The sequence below is a fragment of the Nuphar pumila genome, chromosome 13, assembly GCF_984573655.1.
Source record: "Nuphar pumila chromosome 13, dmNupPumi1.hap1.1, whole genome shotgun sequence".
NCBI classification, from domain to species: Eukaryota; Viridiplantae; Streptophyta; class Magnoliopsida; order Nymphaeales; family Nymphaeaceae; genus Nuphar; species Nuphar pumila.
Window position 1 is genome coordinate 20,459,341 of NC_143261.1, and position 22,259 is coordinate 20,481,599.

Consider the following 22,259-nt stretch of genomic DNA (forward strand, 5'->3'; position numbering starts at 1 on the left):
TGGGCGGGTAAGTTTTGAACATCACCACCATCGCTACGCACGTGCGGAGGAGGCCGTTTCCGGCCGGCTGTTTCCTACCGCCGCTCGTAGCGTGAGAGCTCACACGCGCGAAAGACTGCGGAAAGGGAAGCCGTGCAGATAAAGCCATCAGGTGATGCCCTCTCTCTCTCTCTCTCTTTATATATATATAGCGACTTAGGGTTTCTTTCTTCCTCAATTGTGATTCTTGATTTTCAATTTTCAATTTTCAATTTTCAAATTTCAAATTTCAAATTTCAATTTTTTTTAATATCTGCGATTGTTGTTGGGTTCGATCAGTGTGGTTCGTTTCCTCCGTTATTTTAGAATTTGTTTTTTGCTAACGATCGAAACTCATTCGGTCTTTCAGCAATTGGATTGAAGGGAGAGACAATTTCCTGTATGTTTTCTTTTTTTTTTTTCGTCCGCAGACTCGTCTATGCGATGAAGAAGCTTTCCAACATCTTTAGCATTCTCAGCTTGGACGCTGAAGACGACAAGGAGCAAACGGCTGTTAGCCCGCCTGCGAATTCACGGAAGAATTCAGGTCTGCTTTTGCTTTCCTTTCTGCTTCTAAGAGTCTTCCTCGCGCTCGCTGTTCTCTTAGAGTTTTTGATGATTAAACATGTGGTGATCGATCGATTCAGAGTTCGGTTGAAATTGAACATCTCTCAAGAATTGATGGTTCGTTTTGCTTGTGATGCCTATGAAATCCCCAAATTGTAATCGTGTTGGGAGCGGAAACTGACAAATGCGTGTTTAGATTTAGCTAGTGTGGAGTACTTAATTCAAAAATCAAGTTATCTCATGATGGGTGCATGTGTCTCTAGCTGCTCGCGCAATTTAGAGGGTTCATCAGCCGTTTATCTCTAAGTGACTGTCTTGTAATCCATGCGTGAATCGTTTCTATGGCCAAGATTCTATGGTTGCTTGTGCAGTGTAATCCTTGCACGGGGTTAGTTCCATGAGCAGCTATAGAAGCACATGTGAAGAATTGTTTCTTTTGCCAGAACTCAGCGTTTGCACGTGAGGAAACTGCCTATCAAATCCAACATTGGTCATGTTTTTTTCCGGTGGCGCATACTCCTGATTTATTTCTTACTTGAAAGACACTATGAAGTACAAGCTTTCTTTTTCGTTCTTTGCGATATTCCTTAGTTCTCACGAAATGGCATCCATCAGTATAACAGGCTCTTTATCTTCAATGTATTGGTTTCCTTGCAAAAAAAGGAAAATTTTAATGGTTAACTAGTGGGAGAAAAGCAAAATTATGAAATGTGACAACAGTGGAAAAGAACTCTAGAAATGGGGTAGTTGCCTATGCTGCACTCCAGTTTTCACTTTAAGTATAAACCACATTTTTGTGCAGGGTAATCAGTGGTAACCACCGTCTGCATGGGAAAACTTATAATTTTGTATCCATAATACAGATAATAACATCAACATTCACAATTTTTTATGTTCAATCTATGGATAAAGGTGCTTCTCATAGTTACTTTAGTAGTTTCTGAAGGCATGAATGTGGAAGAACATTGGTGGAAGGCATAAATTTTTGTTTTCCTTTTTAATGGAAATTTTGTGACATTTGCAATGCGAGATCCTTTATCTTTTTCACTTATGTCAATCTTCTGTTCCTTTGAAGAATTTGATTATGAAGTTGTGGTACCATGCCTTGGAGGATTTGTGTGCTAGTTTTTTCCCTGTTATTATGAGCAGTTGAGGATGCACAACTATATTGAAAATAAATTTCTATCATCCGTACTTGGACTTGGGTGGCACCATTTTAACTTGTCTTGTTAGTATCATATACATGGTTCATCAACTTTTTCATGGCACAGCATATACTTATACACCGTCTCGTGTTCAACAATTTTTGTTTAGAATCATTTGTTGTTAGATTGGCCTCATTTATTGATTCTGTGGATTCGGGTGTAGGAAAGAAAAATTCTGCAAAGGAGCTGATGCCTGAAGCAGATACACAGTGCCCATCAGCAGAAGCGTCGTCAAAAAAATTCAAGTCGCCTCTTGTGTGGATTGACTTGGAAATGACTGGTAAGCCCTTTCTACGTAGTTTTCAAAGCAACATGACCAGAATAATTGAAAGAAGGTAGTAGTTGGTTTGTAGCAACTGTTTGCTTTATTTCATATTAAATCCCCTCTATATGATAAAAGGTATACCACTAAATGTTGTTTTACCTTGTTGGGTCGTGCACAACTCCTAAAGAAATGGCATAGAGATCACAGTGACACGTGTAACATATTTCATCCAGGACTACATAGTGATAAATTTGAAGGTGTTATTTCTTGTGTACTAGTTCATGCCCAACCTCACATCCCTCTTTCCATGCTTCTGATTTAGTGTGTCCCTGAAAAGGAAGGGAAGGGAAGGGAAGGGTTGTGTTTGTGGTAGGTCGCAGTGGCCAGTAGGCTTTGGTTACAGATCTACTTAAAAAAAAACTGTCTTTGGCTGCATGTGAAATTCAGCTAGAATATTCACTAAGGAGCCGCTATGTGTCTGGGTGGACTGTCATTCCTTTTCTATTGATGACTCTCTGCAGATAAAGACCTCACTCTGGTTGTTGACTTTTCATCAGTTAATTGAGAAAGATAGCAACCCTATAGATTGTTGCAGAGCACAAGGCAGTAGGATCACCTCTGGAGACTGAGTAGGAGAGGCATATCATGAGTTAGTATCCCATTCTGCCTCTACACCCATACATGGGGCCTTGTTCTGGCTAGTACTGTAGGTGATGAAATGGATGCTCCTCTATCACTACTAGATTGACCTGCTGTAATAATTCCGTGAACGCATAACAAAGATATGGTGGATACATAAAGTAGACATATATTCAGATCTAAAAATACCATGCCATGTTTAAAAGTCACAATGGCCAAGAGACAAGACTTAAACCTAGCAACTGGAGTGAATCTGAAGAGGGAAAAACCAGTGTTGTAAGTATCATACTGTATCGTATCCGTATCGGGTGTATCATACAATACACCCCTATATCGTACCGCATCGTACGATATAGAGTGTATCCTATGATACACTTTAAGTGCACTTTAAATGAGCCAAATTATTATTTTTTACTTTGAGTTTTAAAGACCTTCCTAGGGATGTTTTCTTCATTTGTATAGAGGCCATTAGAGGGCCCCTCACACCCATAGGAGACTTGAGCGTTTTGGGATCTGATTCTTGCGCAAGGAAGAGGCCTTTGTGGTCTTCTCATGTAAGAGTGCATTTTCATTCAAGGAAGTGAGATAAGGTAAAAAATCATCGTTATTTGCTTCATTTGTATATGATTGAAGTTGAAGGAGGGTAAACTCCATTCTTTTTTTTTATGTTTTTAGAAGATATTACTTTACTTTTAATTTGTTACCCTCAATCCCATTTTTTGTAATCTTAAAACTCAAAATTTATCCCTAAGTATAGTATTGAGCATTGTTTTATATCTTTATAGTAATTGGATTTAATTATCCGTGCTCTAGGAGGTCGATGGGGGGTGGAGGTCTTGGAAGATGCCTTTCAAAGAATCCTGCATTGAAATCTTGGAAGATGCCTATCAAAGAATCATGCATAGAAATATTGTACAACAGTTGAGTCAAAGATATGTTTGAAAGGAATAGTAAAGTGTAACTTTTGTGGTTTTCTAATGCATGGAGGATTGTATAGATTTAAATGTCATGTTGTGGGGCATAACAACTCTACCGTGAAATTATATACATATTGCATTCCTTCTGATATTCGTGTTGAGTTTCTTACTAGTCCTATAAAAGATGATAAAAAAGGGCATGAGTACGTGCAACATTTGTGAGAGAGAAATTGCCACAGGTGGTCCCTGATTTAGAAGATGAAGATGACCCATCATTATCTCAAGCAATTGAACGATTTAATAAACAAAGAAAATCATTGAGCTAAAGTATAGAGGGCATGTGACTTAAAAATGTAAGTTTTGTCAAATATTGCTTCAAAGGGACTTGTACTGCATGCAAGAGCATATTGCAGCAGTTGGTAGAGGAACACCACGATGCCCATTGGCTACAGATGAAGCACGAGCTAAAATGTGTATTGTTATTGTAATGACCCCAACTCATACCTCTTAAAAAGTGCGTTTTTTTTTTAACTATTGCGAAAATATTCTCAGAGACCCGGGGCCTTTATAGTTTCACTCTCAATTGGATAACCAAATACATCATAAGGGATCTTACATTTATCACCTCAAACCATAGCAACTCATTATTTATTAATTATGAAAGAAAGAGTGTTTAAATAATAATTGCAAGAGACATATCAGAGTTATTTAAATGACATAAAAGTAAATAAAGAAAAACTGAGTCACGCTGTCCCTCTGTGAATTGTCTAACAAAAGTGTGACACTCGTAGCTCCCCAGAAGCTAGTCACTTCACTGATCCCTTGCGGTTGTGAAAAACCACAGAAGTAGGGTGTCAGAACTAAAATCCTGAGTACACGTACCTCTAATGAAACAAATGAGCAACAAGAATACAAATAAAAATTCATGTAATAACTTATAGGTATGCAATTATGACAAATTAATAATTCGATTAAACATTCATATAATAGAGACAATTATTAAGCATGGAGAAACATTTAATAAATAACAGAGATCACAATTTAAGCAATACAATCTTTTAACATGCATTAGAGAACAACATTATGCATTCACCAACATTTTACAGTTAAAAGAACATGTAAACATGCATGATCTAATGCATAATAGGAATATGCATGGCTTCAGTGCAATGCATGAGCAAATTATTATCTTTTATTAGTTTTTTTTATATGCATGTCTCTATTAAATGCATATAATTTAAGTTTTTTTTTTAATTACCGTTGCACGCAGATATACCAAATGGGTAAAATTTTTCCTTAGGTCAAGTAGGGTTTTTAGGGTAACTTAACACACAATTTATATTTTATTACTGGGTTCCGCACTTAGCCCTCGACCGAATCACTTTCAGAACATTAGATCTCCACATCTAATATCGGGACACTAAGGACCTCTACATTCAATAATGTCACTTTCTTGGTATACCAAAACAACAACAACTGTGTCTACACACCACCCCCAGGTAAAGTGACAGACTCTCCCTAAAAGTGTGGTCATGAGAAAGAACCACATTTCGGGTTCAGGGGTAACAATATAACGCACACGAAGTTTTTGTATCCTCGTGGTCTCCCAAAATCGAATCTCTAAGATTCTCATTCTTCTGATAGGAGATCTCAGAACGTATATTACACTGTTCTTATTCATTATATTTTTATTAAAATTCAATTATTAAGTTTTGCATTTCGGCATGAAAAAGCAAAGACAAAAGCTCGCATCTACCCCTGCGAGAGCCATCACGGGACTCCCGCCCGTGGAAACATACAGAACAGTGCAATACAATACAATAAAAATAAATATGATTTTTGCGATGCATTTAAAAGTAAATAAAGAATGAGCATCTAGTGCTCAAGGCTCTCCAGGCCTGCGATGATCCACTTGTATCATCGATGCACTATATGCAAAAACCAAAGCAATAGGCCATTTATGACACAAATCACATGTTCCAAATGCATATTCATATATACAAACCTTTATCATGCGTATGAAACAAAAATATTCATAAGCATGTGTTTACTTAATTCATATGCAAATAGGTCAAGTGTATTCTTTCATTAGCATACACGTATCCATGCCTATGTCACAGGGATTCAGCTAGCAGGGTGCCGCACCCGCGTCGATGCAACTCGACACGGGTGCGGGTGCGGCACCGGGTGCGGTCAACCCGACCCTGGGTGCGTTGACCGCACCCAGGGTCATTTGTGTCCAATTCTTTTAATAAAAAAAAATTGTGTCCAATTTTTTTTATTAAAAAAAATTTATTTCGGGGGGCGCTGCCTGCCCCCCAAAGACCCTCCGCTAGGGGCGCCCCCCCTGGACCCCCGCCCGCTGATCACGTAGCGGGACCCGCGCCGGGGGGGGAGCCCCAGGACCCCCCCATTCTGCAAGAGCAAAAACTCTGAATTAGGCTCCACAACTGATCCGCTCGACCTCTCCCCTGCACAAAGAGGGCGCAAGGAAGGGGCTCGACCCCTCCCCTGCACAAATTATATATATATTGCTGCACCCCCGCACCCAAGTTTTTTGAAAGTGCCGCACCCTCGCACCCGCACCCATGTGACATAGATCCACGCCAATGCATGTTTCCTTTGAATATACGTGCTCATGCTCATGAAAGTGCATATTCCCATCAAGTGTGCATATTCATGTCAATTGCATGTTATTAAATTCTGCATATTCTTAGCAATGCATGTTCTTATTAAATTCAGCATAAACATGACAATACATGTTCTCATTAAATTCAGCATAAAATGGCAATACATGTTCTCGTTAATTTCTGCATAAACATAGAAATGTATGTAACTATTTTTGTGCAGTTTTTTTTTCTTTTTGAAATGCACATCTACAGTTAATGCCCTTTTTCTCTTTTTGAAAAGAACATGTACCCAATGCCCATCAATGAGCATACTTGTTAATGCACCGTGAAACTCAAATCACCGATTTAAACCACATACATATACTTATAACTGTAAAATATCTATTCTTAATATATATATATATATATATATATATATATATATATATATAAATTTTTTTTTTTGAAAGGTTTACACCCAGTCGGCTGGGGTCCCAAACAGGCGTAGCTGGGCCTGGCAGGGAGCTGCCAGGCCTGTGCCAGTCCAGCCAAGAGGTTGGACCGAGCCTGGCAAGGCATTGCCAGCCCTAGGCTGGCCCAGCCAGCCCAGCTGAGACACTCGGTTGGGTCTGGCAAACCATGCACAGACCTGGTTCGGGCCTGTGTATGTTCTGCCAGGGCTTTGCAGTCAGCTGAGCCTCCCTCGGCCCAACATCACGCTTTTTTTTTTATACCTATGACCCAGCCAACCCAGTCGGCTGGGTCTGGCACGCAACCAGACTCACTTAGCCGACCAGTCGGCTGGGGCTGACAGTTTAAAACTGTTTTTTTTTAACTGTACCCAGCCAGCAGGCTGGGATGCTACCCCAGCCCAGCCGACTCAGTCGGCTGGGCCTGGCAGTCACCACAGAGGCCCAGCCGGGCCTGTGGGCAATCTGCCAAAGCCTGGCAGTCTGCCCCTACCCAAAGAAGGGCTGTTAAGAGAAACCTTAAACCCCTCTTTTAACGGCCTGCTATGATTTTCTTTTGAACACCAAGATATACCATATGGTTACCATTATACAGGAATATGCATGTTCAGTTTGCATGTAACTACACATGGTATATGTCAAATACATGCATCAACCCAAAAAATTTAACCACAAGTGTATATGCATATTCGAGATTAAGAACTCATGCATATTTGGATTGCTCATGATGACATGCATGCTTATACAAAATTTCTTTCTCATAAATTACACACACTCAATGGCAAAAATAAAAGCATAAGCATACTAATACTCCGTGTGTTTCCAGATTTACATTATTTCTGTGTGATAAATAAACACATATGAAGCGATCTATCACAAGAATACCTACATGTAACAGCCCGCAACATATATCATCCATGGAACTCGTTTTTCTTAAAAATAAACATACACAGAATTTCTTTTTGAAAGGGTGAATAAACATGAAAAACAAATTCATGGAAGAGGATCCTTACATCCTCTTTCATATATGTTAGAGTAGGCATATGAATCTACTCTTTTTTCATGGATTTCCATCTAAATCATGCATGAAAAACCCATCTACACTCGATTTCTCACTTAGATCAAAAGAAGACCCGTACCTTTATGTGAAAAACAAAGAAAACAACTGTGGAAGGAGCGGATGGGCGGGAGAAGAAGACCCTTCTTCTTCCTCCTCCTTCCTCTCTTTTCCTTTCTTCCTCTTTCTCTTCTCTCTCTTTCTTTTCCTTTCTTCCTCTTTCTCTTCTCTCTCTTTCTTTTCCTTTCTTACTTTTTTTTGTGTGTAGAGGATGCCAAGGAGGCCCCCCCCCCCCTCTTCAGCCCTCTTTAGATGGGCTGGAGAGGGTGGGTCCCCTTGGGACCCTCTCCTCTTTCCCTTTTTTTTTCTTTTCAAAATCTTTCAAATTTTCAAAGTTTGCCCTTTTTGAAAACAAGCCCTCTTAGGTAAGGTAAGCATAATGACCCATTTTAGGAAGCCCTAATCATCCCTAATTACAAACTCGGAATTAATAATAATTTAATAATTAATTATTAAGTATTTATTAATTATTAATTGTTTAAAAGTTTCCAAAAATAGTCAAATTGACTAGGAAGACTTTTTATACTTAATTAACTCTAATTTAAAGCTCCTAACTGAATTTAAAGCTTGTAAAAATTGTTGGGCATCGATATGGATCTTGATCCAGATCCAAATCTAACCCCCCAAATCCCAATAGATTTTGGATTGGACCAAATCTAGATTAATACGTATCTTGGATAGAGTCCAGATCCATATTAATTTGGGTCTAACCCATCGGATCCGATCCGATCTAAATCCAGATCCAGTTTAACAAACTACTCTATTTTTTGTAAAAATGCGATTTTCGGGTCAACCGAAACCCGAATTCAGCAAAGTAACATATCGTTGCGCTCGGTATTTCGAGACGAATCCAATGACATATTATACTACTATCAAATTCTGAACCTTACCTGAAAATAACCCAAATTTTGCTCGAATTTAAAGGTCAAAATTAAAACTCTTTCTCATGATTCAATTGACTCACCTTGACCTTGTCGATGAGACCTGGGTCAAGCCCAGACTCAAAGACATCAGTTTAAAAATCGAGACTCAAACGATTTTTCTCCCAGACAGCCAAATTTTTGACAAAATTTTAAAATGACTAAGTGGGGAAAAGCATGATATTACAGTTATAGAAGAATTCAGAAATATGAATATTAGATTTGTAAAAGTATCTCCGATAAGATACAAAGATCAAGACCTTAATATTCTTGATAATAAACCCGGCACAAATGCACAATAAGAACACTTTAGAACACTTGTGCATAAAAGCACAACTCACAAAAACTCACAAATGCACAAAGGCATAAAAATAATGGAATCACTTTATTGAGCACTTGGGCTTTGACTCAAAGCCATGAAGAAATACAAAGGGGAGAACCCCTATTTATAACAACACAAAGGGGGCCTTGGAGGGGCTCCACTAATAGACGTTGGAGCCCCTCCAACGGTCACAAATGTGACCGTTGGAGGGGCCCAACGTCTATGTTAGTGGGCCCCCCAAGGTACCTTTTGGTACTTTACATAAAAGAAATAAAAAAACAAAAAGAAAGAAAAATAAAATAAATTTACAATCACATTCATAAAGTGAATGTGCGTAAAACAGAGGAAAAGACTAAACTACCCCTACGGCTAAACAAATAGAAATATATTATATATATATATATAATAAGTAGATACATATACATATATATTAATATATGTATATGTATTACCTTATATATATAAAATATATATATTACATTATATGATTATGTACATAATTTAACAAGATTATGGGAGCGAGCAACACAAGCAATGACACATGCCCCAAGAGTAGCTGCACAACAATGTTTAATGACATATGTATGTTTAGTTAATCTTATTACATAAATATATTGTATTCTTGTATTCTATGATTTTTTTAGATTTTTAAAGAATTTTTAGTGAAATTTACGATTTTTACAATACGCTACAATACAATATGTATATTGTTTTAGGCCCGATCGATACGAGTTACGATACACTACTTACAACCTTGGGAAAAACTAGCACTAGTTATTGTACTGTAGGTTGTTCTTTTTTAATTCTTTGGCCTCTCTGTTGTTTTAAGTTCATCTTTCTTTTCTTGGAAGCTCTCTATCATCTTCTTCTTAGTATCTTCTCATGACATTTTATTTTATTTTCCTTGTCACATATACGATAACTGAGATCTTCCTTAGAGTGTATATCTGTAGGTAAATAAATTGAGGCCCTAAAGATAACTTTAGCAAATTAGCTACCAGTACTAAAAAAAAGGATATTAGCAATAATGTGACAAATGATCCTGTTTACTTTGCCTTTGTACTCTGAAAGTGCTTTTAGAATGGAGTAATTAACAGCTTCTAAGATATTCTAGTGCAATATTATCAGAACAGGTGAGATATTTATAAATATTTTAGAGAATACCGCGAAAAATGAAACGTATTGTGACCAAAGACTACAGTTCTAGAACAAGAAGTAAAGATGCATGTAGATTTTTTTATAAATACTCTTATTAATGAAGTGCAACTTCAAAGAATTATGAATTTATACTTACCAATCAACTTAAGTAATTGTTCACGACAGTATTTGTTTTGCATGTGGATTGAACATTTGCATTCCACCAATAAGAAAATTTTCTCCATGTTCCTAGCCCTTTAATGCAGATATTAGGAACCTGTTGCTAGTTTCCTGTAAGTGTTCGTTCTGTTTCTTTATTAACAGTGCTCTGTAAGAAATAGTAGCTTGACCAACATTCATCTGCTCATGGGAAATAGGATTTCTTGTGAAATGGTTGTTCTGTTTAGTACAATGAACCAAGGGTTACCAAGGGCTAGCACCTTACTATTTGAGCTGCTACAGCTATGTGTATCCTTTTTGCTGGTGCACCTCTGAGCCATGAACAGGTCTTTTTTGTCAAACCCCAAGCCCTCTGGGATCGGGCCAAGAAACATGTCTTTGCACAGTTTTATATTATGGATTCAGTTAGTTAATAAGACCACAGAAGGCATTCAATGATAAGAAAGACCAAATGTTGATGCCCATATTACTCTGCTGTCATATCAGGTGCCTATTTTTATATGATGTAGCTGTTTGAAAAATCTTCACCTTCTATTACTCTTCTCTCGCTCAAAAAAAAAAAAAAACCTTCACCTTGTATAGAAATGAAGAGGGGACAGCTGAAGGAAATGACATCATTTTAAACTTTGAAGGGAAGTGAAAAGAGGAAGTTATAGAGCTAGCAAAGAGGAGAGTTTAATGGCATCCAACGATAGTTACCACCCTTGAGTGTTTTGTTTCTATAAAAATACCACTAAGTGTTACACAAATGAACCAACCCTTAAAGGATGCAACACACTATTCCTTGATCTTTGAAGAATGACCAGATCCACAATGGTGCCTATCCTTTCAAATTTAAACTACAAGCATGCCTGCATCATTGATATTAATTAGCTGTGCTTTGTCTTAGTTGTCATATTTAATATTATTGAGTGATAGACATTTTGAAGTTGATCAAGTTTTGATTCATGCATTTTTTTTCAATGTGTATAATTTCCTTGCTACTTTTCGTAGGTCTTGATGTTGATGTTGATAGGATTTTGGAGATTGCATGTATTTTAACAGATGGAACATTAACCCATTTGGCTGAGGTAACTTTAACTTTTCTTCCATAAAAAAAGAAAAAAAGGTTCTTGTATTGTTTTGCTTTATTTTACTTGATTTTGCTTTAGGGGGCATGTATTTTAGACGTAAGAAAGAGAAACACAAATCAGACATACATGATAATAGAATCATGTGAAACAGGTTTCATGAGAAATTAGTTTGTGTTTGTTTCATGTTAAATGAGAATTTCACAAAGTTGCTGGGTCCTATGTGCAAAAAATAACCTTTTGCATTTATTACTAGAACTTTATGTGGAAAGGGATGGTGGGAAAGCCCTTATCTAAGGGAAGGGTTGTGATCCTCCTTTCCTATGAAACAACTTGACAAGTGTCACCAAAATGAAAATGTTTCACGATGAGAAAAGGTGCCATTTTCATAGGCCAGCAAACAAATGCCCTCTTATTGCATTATTATCATGTGGAAAAGGATGTATGTGTTTACTATTTGTGGCTATTTATACTTAAGACCATAATTAACTTTCCAATTTCTAGCTTTATCTAGATACTTGGCATCATAGGCGTGTATATTTTTTATCACCAAATCCATGCTTGTTATTTTGAAAATTAGAAATTTTGCATAGAGTAGGGATGCAAGTGCTTGAGAATGTAATGAAACAAAGAAAATGTGAATGCCTCTAAGGGTTACAAGAACATACTAGAGTGCACCAAGACAAAGAGTCACTTATGGGCAAGATGTAAACTCACAAGGAGTCACACAAACACAAGCCACTAAAGGACAACACAACATAAAAAAATAAATATTTTGTATATCACAAATAAGCTTGAGAAAGCAGTATAACAAACAATGGGGAAGATCCCCCTTATATAGAGCCAAAGAGGAGACTCAAGGCTAGACCAACGACTAGTTGGGCTTGTCCCAACAGCTAGAAAACATAAAAAAAATAAAAAATAAAAACTAAAAAGCTAAAAAAAAGGTTTTTACAGAACTATCCCTATTACAAAAGGTATGAAATGAAAAAAATAAAAGGAAAAGAGATGTTTCCAATTCCTAAGGCATTACCTATTACCTGTATATCCTTAATATAATATATAAATATACGATGTACATGTAGTTAAATACATGTACATTAACGCTCTTCAAACTTATGGTGCAAAAACCGAAAGTTTGTCTAGTAGAAAGTGAAACCAAGATGACGAAAGCGCTTTGGTGAAGAAGTCAGCCAACTGATATTCTAAGGTGACGTAGGCAAAGTAAGTCTTGTTAAAAAATTCTTCGCGTACATAGTGACAATCCATTTCTATATGCTTAGCTCTTTCGTGAAATGTATGGTTGTCAGCTGTATATATGACACTCTTATTGTCACAACATAGTCTTGAGGGTGTCTGCAAGTAAACCCCTCATGTATTTAAACAACCTTCTCAACCATACAATCTCTGATGTTGTAGTTATCAACGTGATACCCAGTTTCAGTAGATGACAAAAACACTTTCTGTTGCTTTTTGCACTTCCAAGACACTAGAGAATCACCTGAAAAACACATAAACCAGTAATTGAGCGTCTGTCATTAGGATCTCCTCCCCAATCTGAATCAGAATAAACAATTAACTCAAGAGAGGAGGAGGAAGATAATAAAAAACCTCTAGAAATAGAATTTTTTAAATATCTAATGATTTTGATTACAACACTCATATGAATTGAGGTAGGAGAGTGTTGGAACTGAGTTGCAGTATGAACTGCATGAACAATATCAGGTCGGGTGATAGTTAAATAGGTCAATGTACCAATCATTTGACTATACACAGTGTGATCTTCCAAAGGTGATCCATCATCTTTCTTCATCTTGGCATTGATAACTTCTGGAGTATCCACCATCTTCTCATTAGTAATCCTGGACCTTCCAATAATGTTATTAGCAAACTTGGTTTGAGTTAGCAAATATCTTGGAGGAGAATATGGTACCTCAATTCTTAGAAAAAAATCTAAGAAATCCAAGGTCAATCATTTCAAAATGTTTCTTAAAAATATTTTTAATATGATTAACTCCATGTTTGTCTCCACCTGTGATGATCATATCATTGACATAAAGAAGCTAAATGACTATACTTATATCAGATTTTTTAATAAACATAGCAATGTTAGTATGACAAGATTTAAATTCAAATGTAATCATTACAATACTAAATATATCATACCAGGATTTAGGAGCGTGTTTTAACTCATGCATGGATTTTTTTCAAATGAAGTATCTTTCCCAATGGAATCTCATATCCAGCAAGTGAGTCCATATGAACTTCTTCCATTAATTCCCCATTTGAAATCTCCATTGGTTCCACCCTTGTTATCTTGAGTGGTTCCCATGGACGCCACATTCTTTTCTTCTCTTCCTTTGAATTTTGGGCAATAGGCTTAATGTGCCTTTGTTCACCGTAATTGTGACATATGATCTTCCTCCCATCATCATTGAGAGGCTTCCCGAAATAAGGCTTGGAAAAGTGAGGTGGTATGTAAGTATAGGTGTTGGCCTCGGGTCTAGATACAATCAACACATTATCTTTTGTTTCCTTGGATTCAGACAAATTTTAATCTTGTCTCTTTCATATAAACTTTAGCCAAAACCTCATGTAAGGGAAATGATTTTTCCCTATGAATGATATTCGCCTGAACTTGTTTAAATTCAGGTCTAATGCCTCATAAATTGAAAGAGTTGCTCAAGAATTTGCTTTTTCCTTTGGAGTATCCCAAATAGGTTCAAATTTGGCCATTTGATCTCAAAGCCTCTTGAGAGTACTTTAGTACTCTCTAACGGACTTGTCACCTTGCTTACAATTATAAATCCGATCTCTCAAGTGCCATTTGTGAGCGACATCTTTTTTGGGTATAAGTTTGTTTGACAAACTTTCATGCTTCATCCGCTCTCTCAAATTCAAGTATGTTAGAGCATGGTTCTTCATGCATGCTACCCATGAAAAGGAAGAGAACCTTGGCATGACCAACATCACATTCTTTATAGGCTTTCTTATAATCCAACAAATCATTTTATCTTATTTCCTTTGAGTGTCTATTAGGTTCTCCATCTTTTCCTATTATGGTTTTTGTGAGAATAGGTTGAGGTTTCGGACATATTGCCACAAATCCTTGCTCATTAGGATCATTTTCACTATTGTGGCCCATATGGTGTAGTTACTCCCATCAAACTTGATGGGAACAACGGTGACTACTTCTTTATCGGCCATTGGAGAGAGAAGAGAAAAAAATAAGGAAGAGGAGTGGCTGCTGAAGATTCCACCAAGAGGCTTTCTCACAAGCACGATCTTGAGTCCACATGCTTCCAAGAGCCCAAAACTCTGATACCATGTAATGAAACAAAAAAAAATGTGCACAAAAGAATGCATTTAAGGGCTACAAGAATATACAAGAGTGCACCAAGACAAAGAGCCACTTATGGGCAAGATACAAACTCACAAGTAGTCACACAAATACAAGCCACTAAAGGGTAACACAACATAAAAAATAAATATTTTATATATCACAAATATGATTGAGAAAGCATAACAAACAATGGGAAAGATCTCCCCTTATATAGAGCCAAAGAGGAGCCTCAAGGCTAGACCAACTAGCCGTTGGGCTAGTCCCAACAGCTAGAAAACATAAAAAAAAGGTTTTTACAAAACTGCCCCTAATGGGCAGACCCTATTACAAAAGATATGAAATGACAAAAATGCCGCTAATGGTCACTACCTATTACATGTATATCCTGAACATAAATAAATAAATAAAAAAATATATATATATATATATATATATATATTAGTTAAATACATGTACATTAACAGAGAATAGGGGTGCACAATGAAAAGGTGCAAAAGGATCCGACCCGATCCATGTAAAGATTGTAAAGATTGTGTACAGTATACGTTATACGTCTTTTCCTTTTAATTGGGTCTGGATACACCAGACCCGGATCCATACCTGTGTAGAGTAAAGTTATAAATGAATTGTTTTAGGTCACGATTTCAATACAGAAATCGTGACAGCCACAGACCCCTTCTTGCTTTCTTCTCTTCGTCTCTCTCTCTCTCTCTCTTTCTCAATGCAGGTAGAGGTGGATTTCTAACATGGTATTAGAGCTAAGATCTGTCTAAGGGCAAAAAAAGGTTTCCGACAGGTGCGACAATTGGAGTTTTGAGGTTTTTCGTTCCTCCCCTTTTCTACTCTTCTTCATTTTCTTTCTTCTCTCGTTCTTCCCTTCTTTTCTGAATTTTTCCTGTGTACCCACATCTCACGTGGGCTTGCTTCTCTCTTGGATCTGAGATTCACGTGAATCCTGTTCACCTGAACCCAGACCGTGAAAAATGAGTGGTTGTATTTCACGTGAATCGCTGAAATCGATTCACGTGAAACATCAGACCAATCGCGTGCCCCATTTCAGTTTTTTGTTTGATATTGCCTACTTGACCCCCTTTATTGCTATCGTCTGTTCGATCTCCCTTTGTCCAATCCCCTCCACGCATCTATTTCTACATATTCAAATATATATTTGCTGTGTAGTTTTCTTCCTGTTTCTCTTTTTGCTACTTGTTTGAAAATATATTTAACGTGGGAAAGTTTTTTTTTACGTCAATATGAGTTTTCTGGAGTGCATAGAAAAAGGTTCAGTCTCTCTATTCTCTGAATCTGACAGCCGCAAAAAAAAAAGGTTGAGCATTTCGTGAAAACTCTTGCACTTCGTGAACACTCTTGCTGAATTTCACTCTCTATGGATCCTTATTCCTCTCAATCAAATATTTCTTCAAGTTTTCTCAACCAACTCGTTTCTGAAAAGTTGAATACCTCAAACTTCTTGATTTGGAAGAGACAAATCATTCCTTTCATAAGAAGCCAAGGTCTCTTAGGTCACCTGGATGGAACCACCTCAGTCTCACCAGAATTTGTTCCGAGAGAAGAGAAAGATGATCACGGGGCGAGTTCGGTCGTGTATGTCAAAAATATAGAATTTCTCAATTGGGAAAGGAAAGATCAATCAGTTGTTGCATACATCACCTCAACCCTGTCTCAAGAGGTCCTTGTTGCCATTCCCGACAATTGTACAACACTACAACTCTGGGAACGACTGGTTCAGACGTATTCGCAGGTTTCTCAAGCAAGGATGGTTTTTCTGAAAAGGGAATTTCAGTTGTTAAGAAAAGACCATGACCATCATAGAATATTTGAACAAGATAAAGATCATCACAGATAAGCTTGCAGTTATAGGATGTGCCGTAAGTGACAATGACATGGTGCAACAAACTCTAAGTGGATTGGGATCTGACTACAATACGATAGTCACTTCACTATTGTGCCTTCCTGTTCTTCCTACATTTGATGAGCTACGAGCCAAATTGATCCAGTATGAAATGACTCTGAAGGGATTCTCTGAAGAATCGCACATTCACCCAAATTCTCAAGAAGTTTTTGCCACAGGCTTGATTTATGGTAGAGGACGAGGGCGAGGACGAGGAGGACAAGGGCGAAGTGGATACGGAGGGTGTGGTCTGCATTCCACTCCAAACATGTTAGCCCATGCGCAGGGACCAAGATTCATCCCTACTTGCTTCCTTTGTAATAAAAAGGCGAACTGTTGGCATAATTCAGAGAATAAAGGAAAGGGTCCACAGACAGAAACCAAAAGAAGATTCACAAATACCAGAGACAGTGGAGAGATTAAAGATCTGTTGATATATGCCTTGTCAGAGTTGAAATTGAAGCAGAGTGATAAAGGCACTTGGTTTGTCGACTCAGGGGCAGCAACTTATGTGACAGGCGATGCAGGTAAAATTTCTAACCCTATTCCGTATTTTGGAAAAAGTAAGATTGTCACTGGAGATGGATCCCACCATCCTGTTTCTCATGTTGGAAAAACTGTCATTCCCATGTCATATTCTACTCTTATTCTTTCTGATGTTCTTCATGCTCCTGACATCAAGAAAAATATTGTCTCTGTTTCCAAACTTATTAATGATAATAATGCTTCAGTTGAATTCACCCCCTCCTCTGTGCAGGTTAAGGACCTACGTACGAGGGAAGCATTCGCTGAAGGAAAGAGACGAGGCAATATGTATGTCTTTGAAGAAGCTCCATGTCATGTTGTCCGCCCTATTCATCTGAATTCGAAGCTTTCATTAGAGTCATGTTCATCCTCTTATGCTAATGTTTTTAGTATTTCTGAATGTAATAAGCTATTCTTATGGCATAGTCGATTAGGACATTGTAGGAGTCATTTTATTGAAAAACTTGTCTATAATAATCTCATTCCAAAAGAAAGTCTCAATGGGGATGAGAGCAGTCATAAGTGTTCCAATTGTCTTTCATGCAAGAGTCATGTATTGCCTTTCCATTCCATTAATAAGAGAGTTTCAAAACCTTTTGAAATAATTTGTTCTGATGTATGGGGACCCGCCTCGATTGCCTCTAGATCTAGGAGCAGATATTATCTAATCTTTGTTGATAACTATTCTCGATACACTTGGATATATTTTATAAAAAATAAGTCGGAAGTCTTCTCTTTGTTTCAAAATTTTCTTTCCTTGGTCAAAAATCAATTTTCTGAGTTCATTCAATTTTTTCAATATGATGGAGGTGGGGAATTCTCATCCCGTGATTTTATTTCTTTTTTTTTCCGAAATAACGGAATAGGAAGAAGGTTGTCCTGCCCTTACACCCCTCAACAAAATGGGATTGTTGAACGAAAGCATAGGCATATTGTTGAAAGTGCAATGAGTATGCTTCATGACAATAATCTTCCCATCAACCTATGGACAAAAGCTTTCCATTATGTTGTACATGTGATAAATAGACTGCCTATGGTTGTTATGGAAAATAAGTCTTCTTATCACTGTTTTTTTGAAGCTCATCCTAGTTGTCATGATTTGCGTGTTTTTGGATGTGTTTGCTATGTGCATATTGATCAGTCCCTGGGAAACAAGTTTCAGGACAAGACCCAGAAATGTAGGTTTGTGGGATATGCAGATGACTACAAAGGATATAGGTGTTATGATCCCACCAACAAACGCATCAGAACCTCAAGAAATGTTGTCTTTGATGAACAAAATTTTGATCACGAAGTTGACGCAACGAACATGCCAATTGAAGTTTACTATCCTTGGCTGAGTTCAGAACTTTTTGTTGGCTCCAATGAAACATGTTCCTCAGATTGCGTGCAACAAGAAGAGATGTTTGAGAACACTGGGACGTCGGGATCACATAATGCAGAGAAAGTACCGGGCAGATACAAAGGCATTGTCTATTCTAGACAACATCAAGCCATTCAGATCATGTCTCAGTTGCCAATCCAACTCCTCATGCTCTTGAGGTCAGAAAATCAAACTGCATACGACATCCTATTGACAGGTGGGTTAGCTATAACAACTTCTCCTTGGATTTCAACTCTTTTTAATTGCTCTTAATAAGGAAGATGAGCCCATTATGTACTATCAGGCAACTATTTCTACCAAATGGGTAGCAGCCATGAATGATGAAATGCAAGCCTTGCATGAATGTGGAACTTGAGAAGTTGTTCCCTGACCACCTGACAAAAATGTTGTCGGATGTAAATGGGTCTACAAAATAAAGTCCAAGCTAGATGGAACCATTGAACGATATAAGGCAAGGTTTGTGGCAAAAGGATTCACTCAAGAAGCAGGGCAAGACTATGATGAGACCTTTAGTCCGGTTTTAAGAATGAGAACAATTTAAATTATTATTTCTTTGGCTGTTGAACATGGATGGAAGTTGAGTCAGCTTGATGTGAAAAATGCATTCTTGCATGGAGATTTGAAGGAGGAAGTATACATGGAGCAACCCCCTGGATATCAAGAACAAAATTGTAAAACCCATGTGTGTAGGTTAAATAGAGCTATCTATGGTCTGAAGCAACCATCTCGCTCTTGGTTTGATAGCTTCTCGCTAGAGATTCAGAAACATGGATTTTCACGTTCCATGCTGGACCACTCATTATTTATTTTTAAAAGTCAAACTGTGACCACTCTATTATTAATTTATGTCGATGATATTATCATCACAGGAAACTCTGCAGCCCACATTCAAGAAGGAAAAGACTTACTAGCTCAGAGGTTCAAAATGAAAGATCTTGGAGTTCTACGTTATTTTCTTGGTGTAGAAGTTGATAACCAGGCTCATGGTTTGACACTCACTCAGCATAAGTACACCGTAGACGTTCTCAGCAAGGCAGGCATGAAAGACTGCAAACCTCTAGGAGCTCCGAGTGTGCTTCATCAAAAACTTAGCCCTGATGATGGAGATATGTGTGATGACCCCATCAGGTATCGAAGCATAATAAGAATGTTACAATACCTTACATTCACTAGACCTGACATCGTTTATTCAATCAATCAAGTGTCTCAATTTATGCATGCGCCACGTACTGAACATATGGAAGCGGTCAAGAAGATCCTTAGATATCTGAAAGGGACTATTGGGGATGGATTGATATATTCACCACAGTCATATGGCAAAGATGAGCACGAACTTACTGTATATTGTGATGCAGACTGGGCAGGAGATCCTGACAAACGAAGATCTACATCAGGATATTGTGTCTTCATTGGAAGAAATTTAGTCTCTTGGAGCAGTAGAAAACAAAAGGATATCGCTAGATCAAGCACTGAGGCTGAGTATAGATCCATGGTTGCTGCTAGTGCCGAAGTCACATGGATCAGGCATCTACTAATTGAAGTAGGAGAAAAGATCTCCCACACTACCTTGCTATGTGACGACCAAAGTGCTATCAACACGTCATTCAATCCAGTACATCACAGTCATGCTAAGCACATTGAGATTGACTAACACTTTGTGAGACAGAAGGTTGAAGAAAAAGAGATTGAGCCTGAATTCATCAGTACTGAAAGATAAGTTGCAGACATATTTACCAAAGGGTTAACAAATGATCGTTTTTGGATGCTTAAAGGCAAGTTGTGTTAAAATATGGTGTATATTTATATATATATATATCTATATATATAGATTACGACACATATACATATATATGATATATATATGTCTACGTGTCTATCTATATATATATAAATATATATATATATTTATTTTGTAAAACTCGACAAGGGTATTTTTGTCATTTCACCTGTACACGCATATCATTGATATGCTTTTTCTTTTCTTTCTTTTTCCTTTATTCTTTTTCCTTTTTTTATTTTTTAGCTTTTCTTTTAATCATTTGAGAGGGGTCCACATAGAGTCGTTGGACCCCTCCAACGGTCATAAATATGACCGTTGGAGGGGCTCCAACGACTCTATGGGAGCCCCTCCTTGGGTCCCTTGCTGTGTATAAATAAGGGGCACAACCCCATGTATTTCCTAAGCTTCTTGTGAAGCATTCTATGAAGTGAAGAATATTTTTTACCTCTTTTTGTGCTTGACCACTTTTTGTGGTTTATTTTTGCCCCTTTGTGGCCTCTTGTGTATGTGCGTGCTTCCGTGCTTTCGCTTGAAGACTTTGCCCTTTTCATTGGTCACTTCATTACATGGTATCAGAGCTTGGTTAAGAAGGCTTCATCGGATTCTATCTTGACAAGTAATACCTCTCCTCTCTCTTGTCTTATTAATTTGTTTTTCTAAATGGCCAACAAAGATGCAAAAATCGATCTCTCATTCAAATTGGATGGAACCAATTACCGCATGTGGGCCGCCGCTATGGAGAATAATCTCAAAGGTAAAAATCTTTGGGGTTACGTATGTGGAACCATTCCGGAACCACAATTGAAGTTAACTAAATTTGAAGGAAATGAGGAAAAAGCTTTGAATGAAGAAGAAAAGGAAAAGGCTATTCTTAATTATTCTTCTAAAATGGAAGATTGGGAAAGTGAACATGCTAAAATCTTAGCATGGTTCATGAATAATGTCGAGTTGAAGATTTGTGCAAACCTTGCAAAATTCAAAAAGGCTAATGAAGCATGGTTTTTTATGAAAGGCATGTACACCCAAAGAGACCTTGCTAGGCATTTTTTTCTACAAGAAAAGGTAAGAGTTACCAAGCAAGGTGATATGAGCATTAGAGACTACTATAGTGCCCTATCCTCTTTATGGGATGAACTTGTCCTTCTCGAACCACAATGGGAAGGAAGTGCTATTGCTATGAGGCAAGAGCAAATGGAAAAAGAGAGGTTCTTTCAATTTATTCATGGGCTTCGTCCCGAATTTGAACAACTTAGAGGATCTCTACTTCATAGGGCCTCTACCCCTCTAAGTGATATTTTGGCCGATTTATGTCAAGAAGAAACTCGTTTGGCCTTGAAAAGAGATGTTGAAGTGCATGCCGTGTCTAGACCCGGCAACAATGTAAGAACATATAAACCACCACATTTTTGGAAGAATAATGGTGGTGGAGGAAGAAAAATTATTTGTCATAATTGTAATGAACCGGGCCATATTCGTCCCGATTGCCCTAGATTCAAGAAGAAGGTGGCTTCCGTGGGGGAAACTCCACCAATCATCAATGAAGATTCAAAGAAGGATGGTGACATAAAGGAGTCCATCGCTCATCTAACCGAAACTCTTCAACAATTTATAAAGATGAACGCCTCTACATCATCCTCCTCACCTTCCACTTCCGGTGCCGCCATCTCCTCTTTTCTAGGTATGACCTCTTGGATTCTTGACTCGGGTGCCTCTTTCCATATGACTCCAAATGCATCACTTTTATCAAAACCAAGTCTCAATAAATTTAAATCATATGTATCCACCGCCGATGGAACATCTTTAAATGTTGAAGGTATTGGAAATCTTGAGAAAACTTATGACCAAAACAAAGAATTTTTTGTTCCCAAAATCTGAATTA

At 37.7% G+C, this 22,259-nt stretch overlaps 1 protein-coding gene across 4 annotated transcripts in view; it reads left to right on the forward strand.

The window, feature by feature from the left end:
• The window catches only part of LOC149818026 (oligoribonuclease-like), a 38,200-nt gene continuing 15,941 nt past the window's right edge, over positions 1-22,259 (forward strand). For 2 of the 4 annotated variants that reach the window (XR_016427275.1, XR_016427276.1), the window contains exons 1-3: positions 304-565; positions 1,954-2,070; positions 11,360-11,436. Coding sequence is in view for 2 of the 4 variants with exons in the window: in XM_089985075.1 (XP_089841201.1) it covers positions 421-565; positions 1,954-2,070; positions 11,360-11,436 (339 nt within the window). In the remaining 2 variants the exon portion in view is untranslated. Of the gene's footprint in view, positions 152-297; positions 566-1,953; positions 2,071-11,359; positions 11,437-22,259 lie in introns of those variants that run through there. The other 2 variants (XM_089985074.1, XM_089985075.1) reach the window with 2 other exon arrangements.